This window comes from Danio aesculapii, chromosome 1 (assembly GCF_903798145.1).
Source record: "Danio aesculapii chromosome 1, fDanAes4.1, whole genome shotgun sequence".
In the NCBI taxonomy this organism is placed as follows: Eukaryota; Metazoa; Chordata; class Actinopteri; order Cypriniformes; family Danionidae; genus Danio; species Danio aesculapii.
In genome coordinates, this window is record NC_079435.1 from 50,113,225 (window position 1) to 50,133,388 (window position 20,164).

The 20,164-nt window shown below is 35.9% G+C and overlaps 1 protein-coding gene across 1 annotated transcript in view; it reads left to right on the forward strand.

The window, feature by feature from the left end:
* Positions 1-20,164, forward strand: part of LOC130232246 (dystrophin-like) — a 94,763-nt gene that overhangs the window by 41,655 nt on the left and 32,944 nt on the right. The window contains exons 5-9 of the mRNA XM_056462037.1: positions 2,350-2,442; positions 14,101-14,273; positions 14,551-14,669; positions 17,305-17,483; positions 17,833-17,967. Coding sequence (XP_056318012.1) covers positions 2,350-2,442; positions 14,101-14,273; positions 14,551-14,669; positions 17,305-17,483; positions 17,833-17,967 — 699 coding nt within the window. The remainder of the gene's footprint in view (positions 1-2,349; positions 2,443-14,100; positions 14,274-14,550; positions 14,670-17,304; positions 17,484-17,832; positions 17,968-20,164) is intronic.

The following is a 20,164-nucleotide window of genomic DNA, read 5'->3' on the forward strand; positions in this document are numbered from 1 at the left end:
TTATACTATTATAGTTTTTAAATACTAAAACATATATAAATGCAGAAAAACAATTACTTTCAACCCTCATCCTGACCCTTTTTGTGAAAAAAACCCTGATTTTAAGGGGTGAGTTATTTAAAGGTATCATAGCATATGTATACCTAGGCATAGCTGAATAATAAAAGATGAATGCATTGAAATGACAACTTGTGAGCCTCAAACACTATCGTTTCATCATTTTTGTGTAAATCCTGTGTGTAATTTCTGGTGTAAGACAGGAAAATTGCAACAGAAACAGGCTCAGATGATCCATATGCTATCATTAACATGCAAGCCCCAGGCTATGTTTGATTGGCTACTATATTTCCTAGTGAGACTCCAGCAATGATATTTCCCCCCTTTTTTCTATGTGGGACTCTTATTTTGAAAATAGGAGAACCAGGGAGACTAAAAAGGAGCAGTTTTGTGAACCAGGCAACCATGCATGTCCACAGTGTTCACAGCACATCAGAAAGCAAAATGCAGGATATACAGATTATACATTTATTCAGTGCCACCCCCAAAATGTATATTGGTCTTTTTAAATGTAACTTTTTTTAAGTTTAACGTGTATATTGTTATATATGCTGTGCAAATACATGTAAACCGCTGACGATAAGTGTTTAATGCATGTATTGTGTCACATCACTCAGCTTTTACTGTGATTTACCTTCAGTGAATGGATGCCAGTAAACTTTATAAATCCTATGTGTTAATGCAAAGATTAGAGCGTTAGCCCATGTACACTAGCTGTGGAGCCTCAGAGTAGACCTCATAAATATTCATGACCATTCCAAATAAAGTCAAAACTGAGGTTTTCATAATAATTCCTGTGGTTATAAATAAGCATATACTTTTTTGTTCTTACCTAAGCCACATACCTACTATGTAGATAATAACAGGGAACAGTTTAGCATATTGAATCAATACACTCTACGGTAGTGGTCTCCAACCTTTTTATCACCACAGACCGGTCAAGCCTTGACAATTTTACCATGGCCCTGTGGGCGGGTTGCTGGGTGACCATCAACCTAGGGGGACAAGTTGACAAAACATTGCTGCAACTCTGATACAAGAATTATTTATGGAGAAAATTAAAATCACTTCAGTGTTTAGGTGTTCTGAGATATTTATTTTACCAAAATGTGCATATTCCATACAAAGTGTGAAGCTAATCGTCTTGCGGCATTCTGAAAAATGTTGATGTTTTCAACTGTGTGCGCCTGTATGTAAGGCGCAAGCGTGTCGTTTTCAATATGCACGCACCTCCATTGTAAATAACAAACTGGAAAAGACACAATATGTGAACGACCGTCATTTGCAATCTCCAGCAGTTGATCTTTTTCTTGCACAGACATGCTGGATTCACCTGATTTGTTGACAAATGGGTTGCGGATCCATTTCTTGGCAGTTCATGGGTCATTTGTTGAACCTTTTCCTTGTTGCAAAGTAACTTTCTAAAGACGCCTGTTTCTTACTCATTTTACAGCTTGAGTGTTAAATTTTGATGCTTAAATGACTGAAATGTAATCAAGAGAATACGATCATTTTTCAAAATAAAAGATCGTTCAGACTCAGATAACAAATAAAACGGAAATAATGAATGATTTTTTGTGCGGCCCAGTACCAATTAATCCATGGACCGATAACAGGGGTTGTGGACCATTACTTTATGGCACCTTTAAACGGTTTTGTTTACATTTTAATTTAAAATAAAATCAAAGCATTATGACATTATTAGCTTACATATTTGATGCAGACGCTGTCAGGATGAATTCATTGGACTACTTAGTCTTTCAGCTAAATTTATCTTTGATCGCTCCCTTACACTATGTTTAGCTTTTAAAACAGTCTGTAAATATGTAATGCTCTAAAATGATCCATGACCCGGATAAAAATAAACCATCCACTTGTTCTTGATGCTTTAATCCCCTTCAAGTCTGTACAGAGACACAAATGATCTGTTTAAAGCAGACAAATCAAAGCGAAAGTTTTTTCGGTTTGTTTTGCTTGTCAGCAGACTCAGTGGACATAGCCTGTGCTGCCTGTACCCCTATGACATCACATGCCACTTCATTGACAATCCAGTCATTTTTACAGCTTGATTAGATAAATGCTTTTATTTCATAACTAGGAGGATGATTTAAGAGTTGAAACTTGTACAGTGATTTAATAGAACAAAGACCTCTTATAGGTCATAAGATCAAATCAACTTTAATTTCACATGTCACGTCCCCTTTTATGTGTATAAAGTTAACATCAAATCAGAATCACTATCCTATTATGCAAAAATCAAGGCTCTTACATTGACGTCAACTGCATTTGCAGGTTGATCTGGTGAACATTGGAGGAGCTGACATTGTAGATGGGAATCATAAACTGACCCTGGGGCTCATCTGGAGCATCATTCTCCACTGGCAGGTATGAGAGTTCAATACAGTGAAATCACACCCACAATCTCTGTGGTTCGCTTTCAAGGACAGCAACACACTAAAGGACCTTTATGATCCACTGTGTTGATCTATCAAAGATTTTATATGTAGCACATTTGCGGTGGACTGTCATGTGCTTATCTGTACAGGAACTCGTTTCCTCTATGCTTCTTTCTCCGCATCTGATAAGATGGCCCTACTGTGGTTTATGTACAGAGTTATTGATGTCCTCTTCTTTCATCTTATGTTAGCGATGGTTACAGCAATAGGGGCTTTTAAGTCTCAGCAGCATTTCAGTATTCTGATTCCAAAAATTCTGTCTATTAAAAATTCAGCATCACAAGACTGACTGATTTATATATATTTACTGTGGTGCTGTCTCATCACCATAAAGAATGCATTAGTTCTTGTTCTGGAAGTATTTTTCTCATTCATTTTTTTCCCTGTATGTTTTTTTTAAGTCTTAAAGCATTATAAGTAGTTCTGAGGTGAATCACAACATGACAATCTTTGATTTGAAGCAAAGAACTATATGAAAATCCAGCAAAAATATTAAGTATGAATTTAATGAAGGACAGAACTACGGCACACTAAAGCATTGTGAACTGCATAATCAATAAAATAAATGGAGAAATGTAAAACTGCTACAAAATAAATACATAAATATAAAAAGAACATAAAATCAATTTTCACAAGTCTGTCCTTAAAGGTTTATTATTACAGCTTATTTTTTTCCTTTATGGAGAAAATGAATAGGCTTATTTATTTTATTCACATACTACCATGAAATGTACGTCATGCTTCTGGGAATTTCAAAAATTACCATTGTGCTATAAAGGTGGGTGTTCATTAGCAAGGTAATACCATGAAATCTTCTATATAGATCAGAAGCTGCATCCCAAATGGCACACTATGCAATATGTACTTATGCACTTACACACTCAACAGCATAGTATATGTATGTAGTGTCGTCCCAAATGTAACACTGTTTTTTTACTAAGTGGAAATTCCAAACCGTTTAACGGTTGCCAAATTAGTGAAATAAATTACTAAAGTACCAAATAATACCTGCCACAAGTATAACCGCATTCACCATCGGGAGGCGCTATAATCACTCTCGTAGGAGAATTTTGCTTTCACAATCCAAAATAAATAAATTTATCCAACATGTGCGCCCGGCTACGTGAGTAAAGCAGCGGTTGTTGAGTGCGTGAAGTGCCCATCATTCCACACTCTATTTTACCGGTTGAATGAGTGTATCATCCGGTAATTTAAGTGCACTTATTATTTTTTGAGTTTTCAGTGTGAACACACTACTTACACTATTTAAACTACAAAATGGCGTAGAATAGTGCATAAGTATGCGATTTGGGACGCACCTAGTGTTTCTAAACAACGTTCCTGGAGCACCAGCTCTGCACATTTTCCACATCTCTTTTAACAAACACACCTGATTCAGATCATCAGCTCAGTAGCAGAGACTGAAAGACGTGTAATGGGCGTGACAGGCAAAGGAGACATCAAAAACATGCAGTGTTGGTGGTCCTCTAGGACTGTGGTTGAGGAACACTGATATAGAACACAAATAAATCAATGCTGTTTATTTTAATGAATGTCTTGTTCATTTAACAATCCAGAACAATCATTGTAAAAGTAGTGTAAAAGTAATCATGTTAGAATGATTTCTGAAGGATCATGTGTCTGGAGTCAATTCATCTTTGCTCTGTCACATGAACAATTTACATTTTCAAATTCCTCAAATATAAGTGATTTTAAACTGTGACATTATTTAACAGTATTTCTGTGTTTGTTGTATTATTAAACATATCAGTTCATCTTTGGCGAATATATAAGATATAACTTATATTATGTAAGATATACAGACCCTAAACAAGCTATAGACATATTCATCTAATACTATACTATAATTTTTTAGGTTATGAATGTTATAACAGACATACCATGGTAGAAACAAATAGAAACATAGTATTTCTTTGCCACATGTTTATGTCTCACACACTCAAAATAAATACTTTTGCTGCTTGTTCAAACTGCTTATTAAAAGTGAGTTGAAACAACACAATTCTTAAGGTTTTTTTGGGGATAACTTAATTGCTTCATGTTCAGTCCACTTAAATATTTAAAAAACGATTAAGTTAACTTAATTTCTGTTGGGACAAAATAAAGAAATAGTGTGGAACCCAGTATGTTTTACAGTGCACACAGTAAAAAAATTCTTGCTGCCCTAATTTTATAAAAAAAAAATTGTTAAATCAAATGAACTTTTATAGTTCTCTCAGCAAGCTGACAATAAATTAAGTTAAACTTTGTATAACTTAAAAGCTTTAGTTGTAACCTTATTAACCTAATAAATAAAAATATTTGTTGTCATTGAAAAAAGTACAAAAGCACGCACAACACTCTTAATGGGTGCTCAGCCAAACAGCAAAAAGTGCAAAAATATATAAACAAGGCACCAAAAGCTCCAAAGGCTCCAAAAACACCAAAGCTCCAAAAATATCCAGATCACACGGTCTCATACATTATCTCGCAACAAAAAATAGAAAAAAATACACATTAGTTACATATTTTTAACTTATTTTTTGTGAAATAATGTATGAGATTATGTGATCTGGAAGTGTATAAAAGAGCAACATGCTGTGATGAATAATGTCCAATGAAGAGCCAGTGTGCTCGAAACGTTACACGCATTGTGTCAGCCTTTTTAATTTATTAAGTTTGTTTTTTTATAAACTAACTTCGAGTGGATCACGTGCTTATGATTTAACACGACTGGTACTGCATCAGCTCCGTATATTGCACCAATCAGATGAATACAGACACACTATAAATAACCAGAGTTTTTCACTCCAGTCATCTTCGTCTTGAAGAATCCCCCCTTCCACCGCTACTTCTCCCCTTTATCTTATAGGGTGGCACGGCGACCCAGTGGTTAGCACTGGCGCCTCACTGCAAGAATACCGCTAGTCTGGCCCTTCGCAAATTTCTGTGCAAATTTTGCATGTTATCCCTTTGTTCGCGTGGGTTTTTCCTGGTTTCCTCCCACCGTTCAAAGAAATACACCATAAGTATATTGACTACTCCAAAACATCATCTTAAGAGAACTCTTAGCCAGATATATCTCCGCACGATCACAAGCAGCGGAGTTCTCGAGACCTACCTGAGCTCAAACTCCCCTCTCGCCCTTTAAAGGGGCTTGAGGATATTGAGGGCTTAAGGATATTCTGAGCTCAGGGCTCTCTCCCCGGACAGCATGCCAAATACACTTTATTATTAATCATCAGCTAAGTGTTGTAAGGGCCCATCTATTTTTCCTATGACGGAACTAACAGCATGGGTGAAGGTTAAATGCATGTAAGCCTTTTAGCACATGTGAAAAGAAATATTTTTATTCATTAAGATTTATTTTAATTTGTTTCCAACTCCGAATTTTAATCTGACTCCAATTCATAATAATTTTAGATTTATCTAATTCAAGCTGATTACCTTATAGGTTGTGATTCGGTCTAATTTAGATTGATTAACCTAATAAATCCTTATTCTCAAGTAATGGTTCATCATTTACCCGAAGTCGCTTAGAGTCAGTATGCTGGCCAGTTACATCTGCTCACGGACACAACCTCGCCAGTTCCGATTCTTAGCCGATAAGCTAATTTCCTTTAAATAATAATAGGCCGCCCCATGCTTGCACATATTTAAAGAAAAGTTTAATTTAGCTTAGTCAAAGAATATAACTGAAAGCTACTTCCTTTAAGCAATAATTGGCCGCCCCATGCTTGCACATATTTAAAGAAAGTTGTATTTAGCCCCCTAATTTATATTATACTAAGTCAGTGATTGTCAGAAATCATCAGGTCTCTAATGCTGTGCCCAAGCTCCATCCATTGATCCTGAATGTATGACAAATCCTGGTCGTAAGCTGCGGAAACATCAGCCTAAACAATCTACTAGATTTAAATGATTTCAGGAGATATTAGAGTTAAACAAGAATTTTACATTTATTTGTCAGGCAAAGATTTTCCATTCCAATTCACATAACTAAACAAAATAAGCCAATCAAGATTGTACAACATCAATTATTCGAAGATACATTTAAGTTAGAGATTAATACCTGACCGTGTAGAAATACATTGCAGCATATAAGTCCTGATGCAGAGCTCAGAGACTCACAAACTGCAATGGGGTATCCTGCCTACAGAATCCCACAGACACTTCTGCACCCTTTGCCTAAATACTCAAATCGTCATAAATTCAAGACAATAAAAGCGTCACCAAGCCTCTTGCCTGGTCATGAGTTGATGTAAAGACAATTTTCCCTGGAGTGGAGCATCTAGCAAAGATCTTATCAAAGAAATTAAGACCACTTTACCAATCACACAGAGACATTTAAAATGACACTAAGCATGACAAGTTAAAATTCACAAATACTGCAAATATACATCTTATATCATTTCACCATAGAAGCTTGAAATCTGGTCATTCCTGAGTAACCTTTTTAATGACCCAGGCCGTATAACTGGGGAGGGTAAGAGGGCCTGAGGATAGGTGATGGGTCAACTGTCCAGATGGCTTTCTCGAGATCCTCTCTGAAGATTATAAAGTTTATTGTTTTACAGCATGTTAGTTCTCGTGGTCTGATCTTTACAGAATTTCACAGCAGTTTTCAGACAGTAAACTCCAGGACAAAGAGGGGGGGCTCAGGATGCATGATCGAGACAACCCGAACAACTGGTTTCCTAGCTGATCTTCTTCTCAGATTAGAAAGTTTATTGTTTTAGTGCTTGACCATTCTCGTGGTCTTGTCTCGTGTGGAGCTCCATAACCGTTTTCAGGGTTTAATATTATAGAGAGATATAGCCATCCTTACAGATTTCCTCCCCTGGTCCCTTGGAGCAATTCTGAGCAGTCTCTCAAGGGGCCACAAGATCATAGTTTTTGGATGGCTTTGGCGAGCGTTGGTGTTGATTGTAGAAACAATGTCATCACCTGAAATCACAACATTAAAAGCAGCTTCAACATTAAGATGGAGTTATATCGCTGAACCCCACAGTCTTTTTAGTTGTAAGCATGCTGTGTTGAGCTTGGGCTCAAGTGGCTGCTCAGGCATTTTTGCCATCCGCTTCGTTGTATTTGTGTCCATCTGTGGTGGTATTCAGTCTATAGGATGACAAAGTTCAGTGCATTGATCAAACAAATTGCAAATCTCATTGCACTTTGAGAAACATTCATGTGCATTAGATCCTCCCCAGGTCATTATCAGTTCCACTGGAAAGACCTTTGTCAGCGTCAGACATAAGGTGAGGTTCACAGGGCAATTCATATATTTACAGGTTAAGGACCAACGTCACTGATGATGCTCCACTTTATGTGAGACAGCTGAATGACCATGCAATAGTTGAATATCAATGAGCTTTGCATCACTGTAGAATGGGTAAACACAAAACATAATAACCATGTTCAAAGTGTGAGAGGTAAATAAGGTCTTAATAAGTCCTAAATTTAGTGGTAGTAAATTCCCAGATGCTTCACTTCCAAAATATTTGATAAGAGTAATTTAAAGGAAAGGTGGAAAAGCCAATATAACCAGTATTTTTACTAGTGGTATGCATAATAAAAAATATAACATCAATAAGAAAAATACACAATTTCACAATTACAATCATAAAATTGTCTATATAAATGGTTCAATTGAAAAAACATTAATGCAGACCTAAGGTTTGACTAAATCAACAAGAGAATGAAAATTCAAACAAAGTAAGATTTAAAATCTTCAGGTTATTTTTTCTCATTCTTTGTGTATCTGATGTACAGGCTAAAGTCACATTCAACAATGCAGGTTTAATTTAGAATTTTGTTAAATTGCTAGTGCCTGCATTTTTAGATTTTAGTTGTTCTTATCAATTTTGAGTTTTCAAAAGTCACTGTTGGAAAATAGTGGGCCCTACTATTTTGCAACAGGGCTAATGAATAAACATGAATGAATTGAACATCTAAATAGACTAGTAGTCTCATTTAGATTTTGCTAATTCACAAGTGAAATAGTTTGTTATGTGACTGTAGCCATGCATAAGTCTTCTGTACATTACTATATCAATACACAGCAATTTGAAAAAACCACAGAGTTGCAAAATTGTTTACCACAATTGATATTTAAGTAATATTTCCACATTGTCCTATATGTATGAAGTGAATAATGTATGATAGATTTGAATGATGTAAATAATTTTAACCTGGATAGTCGACATATACCAGTTAAAAATACTTAGGTTGCAGTAATGAATGTATGTTGTGTGTGTTTGTGTGCATGAGATGGGTAAGGTTTAGTTATAATTTGTGTTGCAAAATTTAGATCCAGCACTACACTGGGAGGCCATGTAGACAGGCAGTGTTAGTGTATTTATTGGGTATGATTGGCCTCTTTAAGTACCTTTATAACCCATCTTATGTCAAGCTGTGTGTCCTGTCTGAATACAGGCAGGTTTGGGCAGACGCCAACCTGAATGGTAAAATATGCAGAGAGAAAAAACACAGTTTTATCTGAGCCTTTACACAAATTATATTAAAATAGATAGTACTACTTTAATTTCCCATTTATAGTCTTAGCTAGACATGTTTTATAATTGGCATCAACTTACATACAATTAGAATTTAATTTGTGTTGGTTTACAAAGACATCTTATTATCATAATTATGTTTTTGCAAAGCAAAAGGTCAGATCAACTGAGCATTGATGGTCAAATTTGAGCATATTCTTTTAAATTTCTTTAGCTTTTGAACTTTCAGTCTGCCATAATGTGAGTTTTATAACGCTCAGATCTACTGAGGTAATTTCTGTTCTCACTGGTCAGATCTGCGTTTGAAGCATCAGTTCATCAATTTGGACGCTGTGCTTTTTATTTAGCAATGAAAATTTAAAAATGCTGATCAAAATTTTTCCCCATTTACATCTCTGTACTTTGTATAGAACTTTCTGCCAGTTATATTGCACACAACTTTGATTGCATGTCCAAATAAATCAATCTACTGGTTAGATTTAATACTAGATGGCTAGCCCAGAGAGGGATACTTTAGTTTAAGAATACTTTTCCCAAAGAGTTTCAAGAGAAAGGAGAGATTTGTACCTTTCCTTGTCTCTTAGTTACAACTTTTAAAGCCATTGCTATTGGGTTGTTTCTACTGGGAGTATTTTCATTCCAATCAGATCGATTATTTTAGTTGATAATTTTTGGACATGTCAATTTCTCTCATCACAGATTTTTGCATTATTAGAAGATAAAGAAATTCCTTCTTATTAATTTGATTATTTTTCCTTTCCGTTTCCTCTCTTAGCTACTTACTGTTTTCCATCTTTAACTATCTGCTGACTTCTTTTTAATGTTTTAACATTAAGAAAGATCCTCATTTTCTTGCTACATGCATTTACTCTCATTTTCACACCTGCTTTGTCCATTTTACACCCTTCAATTTTCTTTTCCTTCCTAAATCATGCTGAATCTTAATGAGATTGGACGCCATTATTGGCTGTGATAATATACAATATCATAATGTTCTTACGATATAAATCATATTACCTTAACATAGTATACATTTTAAAATCATTTTATTACTGGTCTCTGGAGTGGCTGTTTAGTAATTTGTCTAGGATGACTGATTATCATCTTATTGATCTTTTGGAATGTCACCTTTTGATTTGGCTCTTTGCTACAGTTGTTCGTACATGTTCACTATCAGTGCAGGATCAAGTCACACTGGAAGCCAGTCGTAAACTTTATTGCCTGGACATTTAGTGAATTGCAAGCACATCTCCAAGTCAATCATTGCTCGGTTTAAAGAATTTTGTGGGTTAGTCACAATTTTCTTATTTTGAGCTTAGTTGTTATTAGGTGAGCTTTCTTTTGTAAATCTTTCTTCATATGTGAATGTTTGAAAGTTTGGCACGCAAGGGCAAATGCAGAATACACATCTTGTAGATGTATGATCTTATCATGTCCAGTGTGGGGTGTAATTAGTTACAAAGTAAATAGTCACTGCAATTTAAAATTACCTTTTCGCAAAGAATCAAGTGAGAGATTATTTCTCATTCTTAGGTAGCTTAATTACAGTGACTTATAATGTACTTGCCTTAAATGCTATATAAAACTTTAATGGTTCTATATAACTCAATTCCGATAAGTAGGGTGGTACCTATCTCAAACAATAGAATGTGAATTTATGAAATATAGTGTCATTTATTTGAAACATATTGTCTTTTTCTCAAAACAATACAAAAATTCCTGATTGCTTATTTTCTATTGCCCATGCAATTTATGTGGAATTTTAGTCTTTAGTCAAGTAATCAAATTACTTATCAAGTAACCGAGTTACTTTTCAGGCAAAGCCATTGGAAACATAAATTAACTACAACTTTAGTGATGTAATTAATAATTTGTTTCTTTTGTCTTTAAAGTAACACTCCCAACACTGACCATGTCCTTATCTGCCTTACAGCTTTGAACCTCATAATAGTGTAATAATTTAACTATTTAGACAGAGTCTTAAACAGCATTTAAAAAACTATTTTCAGTGTTTTTATATATCTCTTGGAAGACTTTCATTACATTTAATACAAAGATTACAATAAGAATTTCCAATTAATCTAATTACAAATTTCAAAATTCTTAAAATATAAATGCTGCTTGTTTGCAGTGTTGCAAAGTTATTGTAACTTGCGCAATAAGCAACCCTTAGTGGAAACAGTTATATTCAGAATTTAGATTTTCATTTGCCGCTCTCTGTTAAGTACCAGAATAAAATTTGGATGATGTTATTCCATCTTAAAATTTAATCTCTGGAAGAGATTTTGAGAATTTTGGGTTTAGAGCTTTCATTCTTCTCCCACTCTGCTGCTATTATGTCCCTGACGAACAATGTGGTTTTGTCTAATTCTTAAGCCCAACCAGATTTTTACGGTCTCTGGTCTATCCTTTTTTGAGTATTCCGACTCATTCTACAAAATGTGTCTATATAAGATGCATTTATCTTTCCCTCAACACTTTAAAAGGCAAAATAATTGACTTACCTCAACAGTTGAAAGAAGAAGAAGAGAAACTCGAACCTCTTTTTTCGGAGCATTTCTTTTGAATCTTGCGCTGAAAGACATCACTCGCCTGAAACTTTATGGGAGATCACTAGGGTCTGTCACCAATTGTAAGGGCCCATCTATTTTTCCTATGACGGAACTAACAGCATGGGTGAAGGTTAAATGCATGTAAGCCTTTTAGCACATGTGAAAAGAAATATTTTTATTCATTAAGATTTATTTTAATTTGTTTCCAACTCCGAATTTTAATCTGACTCCAATTCATAATAATTTTAGATTTATCTAATTCAAGCTGATTACCTTATAGGTTGTGATTCGGTCTAATTTAGATTGATTAACCTAATAAATCCTTATTCTCAAGTAATGGTTCATCATTTACCCGAAGTCGCTTAGAGTCAGTATGCTGGCCAGTTACATCTGCTCACGGACACAACCTCGCCAGTTCCGATTCTTAGCCGATAAGCTAATTTCCTTTAAATAATAATAGGCCGCCCCATGCTTGCACATATTTAAAGAAAAGTTTAATTTAGCTTAGTCAAAGAATATAACTGAAAGCTACTTCCTTTAAGCAATAATTGGCCGCCCCATGCTTGCACATATTTAAAGAAAGTTGTATTTAGCCCCCTAATTTATATTATACTAAGTCAGTGATTGTCAGAAATCATCAGGTCTCTAATGCTGTGCCCATGCTCCATCCATTGATCCTGAATGTATGACAAATCCTGGTCGTAAGCTGCGGAAACATCAGCCTAAACAATCTACTAGATTTAAATGATTTCAGGAGATATTAGAGTTAAACAAGAATTTTACATTTATTTGTCAGGCAAAGATTTTCCATTCCAATTCACATAACTAAACAAAATAAGCCAATCAAGATTGTACAACATCAATTATTCGAAGATACATTTAAGTTAGAGATTAATACCTGACCGTGTAGAAATACATTGCAGCATATAAGTCCTGATGCAGAGCTCAGAGACTCACAAACTGCAATGGGGTATCCTGCCTACAGAATCCCACAGACACTTCTGCACCCTTTGCCTAAATACTCAAATCGTCATAAATTCAAGACAATAAAAGCGTCACCAAGCCTCTTGCCTGGTCATGAGTTGATGTAAAGACAATTTTCCCTGGAGTGGAGCATCTAGCAAAGATCTTATCAAAGAAATTAAGACCACTTTACCAATCACACAGAGACATTTAAAATGACACTAAGCATGACAAGTTAAAATTCACAAATACTGCAAATATACATCTTATATCATTTCACCATAGAAGCTTGAAATCTGGTCATTCCTGAGTAACCTTTTTAATGACCCAGGCCGTATAACTGGGGAGGGTAAGAGGGCCTGAGGATAGGTGATGGGTCAACTGTCCAGATGGCTTTCTCGAGATCCTCTCTGAAGATTATAAAGTTTATTGTTTTACAGCATGTTAGTTCTCGTGGTCTGATCTTTACAGAATTTCACAGCAGTTTTCAGACAGTAAACTCCAGGACAAAGAGGGGGGGCTCAGGATGCATGATCGAGACAACCCGAACAACTGGTTTCCTAGCTGATCTTCTTCTCAGATTAGAAAGTTTATTGTTTTAGTGCTTGACCATTCTCGTGGTCTTGTCTCGTGTGGAGCTCCATAACCGTTTTCAGGGTTTAATATTATAGAGAGATATAGCCATCCTTACAGTGTGAACTCTTGAAATTGGTATTTTTAGAACTTTGGTGTTGCCGCCTTGTTGAATTCATTCATTTCATTTTATTTTCGGCTTAGTCACTTTATTAATCAGGGGTCGCCACAGCGGAATGAACCGCTAAACTCATCTAGCATTACGTGGCGGATGCCCTTCCAGCCGCAACCCAACACTGGGAAACATACCCATACACACTCCTTCACATACATACACTACGGCCAATTTAGTTTATTCAATTCACCTATAGTGCATGTGTTTGAACTGTGGGGGAAACCCATGCCAACACGGGGAGAACATGCAAACTCCACACTGAAATGCCAACTGGCCCAAACAGGACTAGAACCAGCAACCTTCTTAAGTTTAAGTTTTTTAATCAGAATTATTAGACCCCCTGTATATTTTTTTTCTACTCAATTTCTGTTTAACGGAAAGATTTATTAGACACAATTGTAAACATAATAGTTTTACTATCTAATTTCTAATAACTGATTTATTTTATCTTTGCCGTGATGACAGTAAATTGTATTTTACTAGATTATTTTTCGAGATACTAGTATTCAGCTTAAACTAGGTTAATTAGGTAAGGCATTGTATGTTCTGTAGACAATCTATAAACAATATTGCTTAAGAGGGCTAATAATCTTGACCTTAAAATGGTTTTAAAAAAATTAAAAACTGCTTTCATTCTAGCCGAAATAAAACAAAAAAGACTTTCTCCAGAAGAAATAATATTATAGGAGTTACCGTGAAAATTTCCTTGCTCTATTAAACACTATTTCGGAAATATTTGTAAAAGAATAAAAACAAGAGGACTAATCATTTTGACTTCAACTGTATGTACATCCTCTCCTTGGCCGCAGGTTAAGGATGTGATGAAAGATGTCATGGCGGACTTACAGCAGACCAACAGCGAAAAGATCCTGTTAAGCTGGGTCAGGCAGTCCCTCAAAAACTACCAAGACGTCAACGTGGTCAACTTCTCCAGCAGCTGGGCTGACGGTTTCGCTTTCAACGCTCTCATCCACAGCCACAGGTGCTCTCGCTTTCATTGAAAATCTCTGCTTTCGCTACTAATGAAACTCCAAATGAATGTTTTTATTCATTGGTCATAAACTGCATGGATGAACACTGGCCTAAAGCAGTATTTGAAGCCAAGTGTATGAGTTATTGTTTTTCCATTTTTCCCTGTTGTTCATTTGGGTAATGAGCCAGCTGTGTTTCGATCTGCTTTTAGCTATTTCAAGCTCGGAAAATAATTTAAGTTATTAACTATCCTATATTAATTATGTCTTTTTTTGCTTCTTTGGCAGGCCAGAGCTGTTTAGCTGGAGTGTGGTGGAGCAACAGGATAATGCTATTGAGAGACTGGATCATGCCTTCGGTGTTGCGGAGAAGAGTTTAGGCATCGACCGGCTGCTGGACCCCGAAGGTTTGACCTCCTCCCTTTTTTCTCCTTCTCCTTCACCATTAGCCTTTGAAGCTGTTCTGAGCGATACAGACAGGGCTGTTTTTTTGGACGAGAGGAAATGTCTTGTTACATCAACATCTAAAAGCCGAATTTCATCACATAATTTATGCCATGGGGGTTTAGCTCGTAGTTGAGCTTGTACCACTTATGACTTGGTCTCTGTGGACTTATCTAAAGGGAAGGGAAAAATTGTGATAGAGATGTAATATACGTATGATGTTTCTTTCCTGAAGAGAAGTCCATAGAGAGCATGTATATACTGGATAATTAAATGAAAGCTTTACACTAGTTTTCAAAAGTTTGGAGTTGGGTTTGACTTTTTGCTACTTTCTTTTAAAAACTCTCTTTGTTTATGTTAGTTTACAAATAATTATCAGTGATTTTTTTTTTTATTTGCAAATGTAAACAAAAACAACTTTGCACTTAGAAAAGTAGTTAATATTAAAGGTCACCTATAATGAAAATCAACTTTTTTTAAGCTGTTTGGACAGAACTGTGTGTAGGTATAGTGTGTTCACAGTCATATTGAAGTGATAGAAACACAAGTCTCTTTTTAAAATTTTCTGACATTAAAATAAGATCCAAATCCCATTGATTTAGAGACCCACCACAACGTGGCGTAGGAGTATGGTTTTCCCCGCTCACAGATGGATTGACAGACACCATGTTTCTATAATAACATGTATACACATTTCCACAGAACATTTTTTTGCAAATAAACTGGGATTAAAATAGCTGTTCCAACTCTCTGTGATTTTTATACATTTTACAAGCTTAAATCATTTTTAAAACGGAGCATGTTTGTAATAAATAAAGAAAAATCGCTATCTAATTCTTAACCATTTTAATCATCATGGCCGCATGGTATCAGTTAATGGTATTGTGTTTACTAATATAGTTTAAGTTTACCATGTTTTGAGAAAGACGGAACACTTTTTTTTTATATGAACCATGTTTACCACAAATTATTAGACTGCAAAACCGTTTTAAACACAATTAACAGGTGTTGGGTAAAAAAAGTTATATTTTACAACCTTACGATCTAGTCTATCCTAGTCTTTAAAAAAAAAAAAAAAAAAAAAAAAAAAAAATATATATATATATATATATATATATATATATATATATATATATATATATATATATATATATATATATATATATGCATCTATATGTGTGTATGTAACAAAACAAAAATGCAAAATAACATAACTCATGTATGTAACAGTATGTTATTTGTGCTCTTTTTAAAGATTAAGATAGGCTTAAGATCAAAACATATAACTTTTTTTACCCAACACTGCTATTATCAATATTGAAATGCTTCTTGAGCAGTAAATGTAAAGGAATGCAGCAGGCACACAACGTCATAAGATGTTAATAAAGGTTGGATTTAGGTCGTGACATCGGGTCACATTGGGAATTCATTGTCTAGCCAGTGTCTAAGGACAACTTTATTTTGACGTTCAATAACGACGTTGATATTTGGTTGATTTTAGGTTGAGTTGGAAAGTGACCAAATTCCAACATCGAGCCGACATCTTAAACCAGGGATGTCAAACTCAGTTCCTGGAGGGCCACAGCCCTGCACAGTTCAGTTCAAACTCTAATAAAACACACCTGATCAAACTAATTGAGTACTTCAGGCTTGTTTGAAACCTACAGGTAAGTGTGTTGGAGCAGGGTTGGAACTAAACTGTGCAGGGTTGCGACCCTCCAGGAATTTAGTTTGACATCCCTGTCTTAAACCAACATCATATTAACGTCAAATACTGACATTTATTCATCAGGTATGGCAACCAAAATCCAACGTCTAATAGACGGCATAGAGGTAACGTCCACACGACGTCAAGCTGTAACATCATTAGACGTTGATTTTAGGTTGGACGTTGACAGATATCTGATGTTGGGTTCTGACGTCAACACGATTTTCATTGTCAAACACAATGCAATGTCCCTACATTGACGTCCTGTGTCTGCTGGGATTGACACTGAAATGACAAAATGTATATCCTAAAATAAATAAATAAATAAATAAATATATATATATATATATATATATATATATATATATATATATATATATATATATATATATATATATATATATATATATATATATATATATATATATATATATATATATATATATATTTATTTATTTATTTATTTATTTATTTATTTATTTATTTATTTATTAAATGTAGATAAATGTATACAATTATAGCTTTACTATCTTTAATATTTACAACTATCTTTGATTTATTCTTCATCTAATCCTTCATTTAATTTAGAAATGTTGTCATTTGCATACATTTTTTTACATATTTATAAATAACAAAAATTCTAATTATGTTAAGTGTAATATTTAAATAATTCACTCATTTGCTGTGTGTGTATAAACATTTACATATTAAAATAAAATAATATACATATTCAAACAACAGTATCCATGCACTTTATATACACAGATTCTTTTAGTTGGAAAGCAAATGGTTGTCCTCTGCTTCTCACTTGAATCTAATTTCAGAAAGACCCTAATAATCTCTCCCGTGTTTACCATGCAATTAAGTCATTTCTTCTTTCCTCTTGGCAGATGTTGCTACAGTCCATCCAGATAAGAAATCCATCATCATGTACGTCACCTCCCTCTTCAAAGTGCTGCCCCATGGCGTGAGTTTGGAGGCCATCCAAGAGGTGGAGACCCTCCCTCGGGCCGCAGTGACCAAGGAGGAGCACGTCCTCTATCAAACCCAACAGCGATACTCCCAGCAGGTCAGACAAACACACACTCATAGACAAACACGCAGTGTGTGTAGCAATCATAATGCATTGGAGCCATTATCTCTGGCGCCACATACATCTACTATGAAAGCTTCTCTGGTTTCCAAAAGGCTTTCCGACGTTCTCAGGATGCACCTCTAGCTTGTCAACACACTTTGCCGGCCGACATTGAATTACGTTTTGTAATTTGTGATCTAATTTTGCCTCCCTGCATTCCAATGTCCTCATCGTCCTTCTCACTGCCGTCTCCAGCTCATCGCTCCGCTCTCCTCAATATTTCACCTCATCCATCTCTTTTGTTTTGCTTTTCTTCAACGTTTGTCTTTTGAATCTGTTCTAGATCACAGTCAGCGTGGCCCAGAGTCGCGTTCGCAGCCCGTCGCCCTCCTATAAGCCAAGATTTAAAAGCTATGCTTTCACTCAAGCTGCCTACGTCAAGACACCTGAACAGCAGAGGAAGTTCCTCATCGCACAGGTTTGTTTCTGTTGACTGCTCCACCATGTTGCCAAGCAGTGCAGCTGTGTCTATAACACCACCTCTAATAGATATCAGTGGTGCCACACTTTTACTGCCTTGGCAGACAATAAAATTGACAAAAAGTGCCATAGGTTTGCAGAGGAAGGGACATGAGGGAGGGATTTTCGGAAGACTTGTTGTTGAGTCTGGAAAGCATAGATACAGTGCATCCGGAAAGTATTCACAGCGCTTCATATTTTCCACATATTTTAATGTTCCAGCCTTATACCAAAATGGATTAAATTTATTTATTTCCTTAAAATTCTACACACAATACCCCATAAATAACAACGTGAAAGAAGATTTTTTTTTTTAAATTGTTGCAAATTTATTAAAAATAAAAAACCTGATAAATCACATGTACGTAAGTATTCACAGCCTTTGCTCAATACTTTGTTGATGCACCTTTGGCAGCAATTACAGCCTCAAGTCTTTTTGAATATGATGCCACAAGCTTGGCACACCTGTGTTTGGGAATTTTTGCTTATTCCTCTTTGCAGTACCTCTCAAGCTCTATAAGGGTAGATGGGAAGCAACGGTGTACGGCCATTTTCAGATCTCTCCAGAGATGTTAAATAGGATTTAGGTCTGGGCTCTGGCTGGGCCACTCAAGGACACCGAGTTGTTGTGAAGCCACTCCATTGATACTTTGGCAGTGTGCTTTGGGTCATTGTCCTGCTAGAAGATGAACTGTCGCCCCAGTCTGAGGTCAAGAGCACTCTGAAACAGGTTTTTTTATTCAGGATGTCTCTGTACAGTGCCTGCTTTTCTCCAAACATAATGCCTGGCATTCACTCCAAAGAGTTCAATTTTAGTCTCATCAGACCAGAAAATTTTGTTTCTTATGGTCTGAGAGTCCTTCAGATGCCTTTGGCAAATTCCAGGTAGGGAGTGGCTTCCATCTGGCCACTCTACCATACAGGCCTGATTGGTGGATTGTTGCACAGATGGTTGTCCTTCTGTAAGGCTCTGCTCTCTCCACAAAGGAACGCTGGAGCTCAGAAAGAGTGACCGGGTTATTGATGACCTCCCTGACTGAGGCCCTTCTCCCTCACTCCCTTCTCTCACTCAGCTTAGATGGCTGGCCAGCTCTAGGAAAAGTCCTGGTGGTTCCAAACATCTTCCACTTACGGATGATGGAGACCACTGTGCTCACTGTAACTTTCAGAGCAGCAGAATTTTTTCTGTAACCTTCCCCAGCCGTGTGCCTCGAGACAATCCTGTCTGGGAGGTCTACAGATAATTCCTTTGTCTTCATGCTTGGTTTGTGCTTTGACATGCATTGTCAACCCTGGGACCTTATATAGACAGGTGTATGCCTTTTCAAATCATGTCCAATCAGCTGAATTTACCACAGGTGAACTCCAATTAGCTGAAGTGCTGAAACATCTCAAGAATGATCAGTGGAAACAGAGTGTACCTGAGCTCAATTTAGAGCTTCACGGAATAGGCTGTGAATACTTATGTACATGTAATTTTTCAGATTTTTAATTTTTTTTAAATTTGAAACAATTTCAAAAAATCTGTTCACGTTGTCATTATGGGTTATTGTGTGTGGAATTTTGAGGAAATACATGAATTGAATCCATTTTGGAATAAGGCTGTAACTTAAAAATGTGGAAAAAGTGAAGCGCTATAAATACTTTCCAGCTGCACTGTATATGCATGTGTAATGTTGACATCTGGAAGTATCATTGATTTTTACTGAGCATCAACAATTAGCCATCAGTCCACTGTTCTTTTTAAATCGATAGAACATTCCTACATTTTTTTCCATTTTGAAGGCAATTTTTTTCAGGGTTAAAAAAAAAATTAATGCAAGTGGTGCTTGTCAGTGTTGTTGCTGTAAACAGCTTGCTGGCATCCAAACTTACCTTGCTCTCTGCCCTTTTACGGAGAAGGGTCTAGCTGGAGGCCGACTGCACGTGCACTCTCAGATATGCACTCTCAGACAGTATTGCATTTTACATTTGTACCTCCTCCAAACCCTACTGCTCACAGTGACATCATGTCTGAGAGTGCATGTGCAAGTGTACAGCCAGACACTATTGCTTTAATAGGAAGTTTAGCAGTAGTTTCTTATGCTAATTTGGGAAAAATGGCACGTGTTTTTAGAAAACATGAGATATCACCATTCTTAAGAACGCAGGTGCAA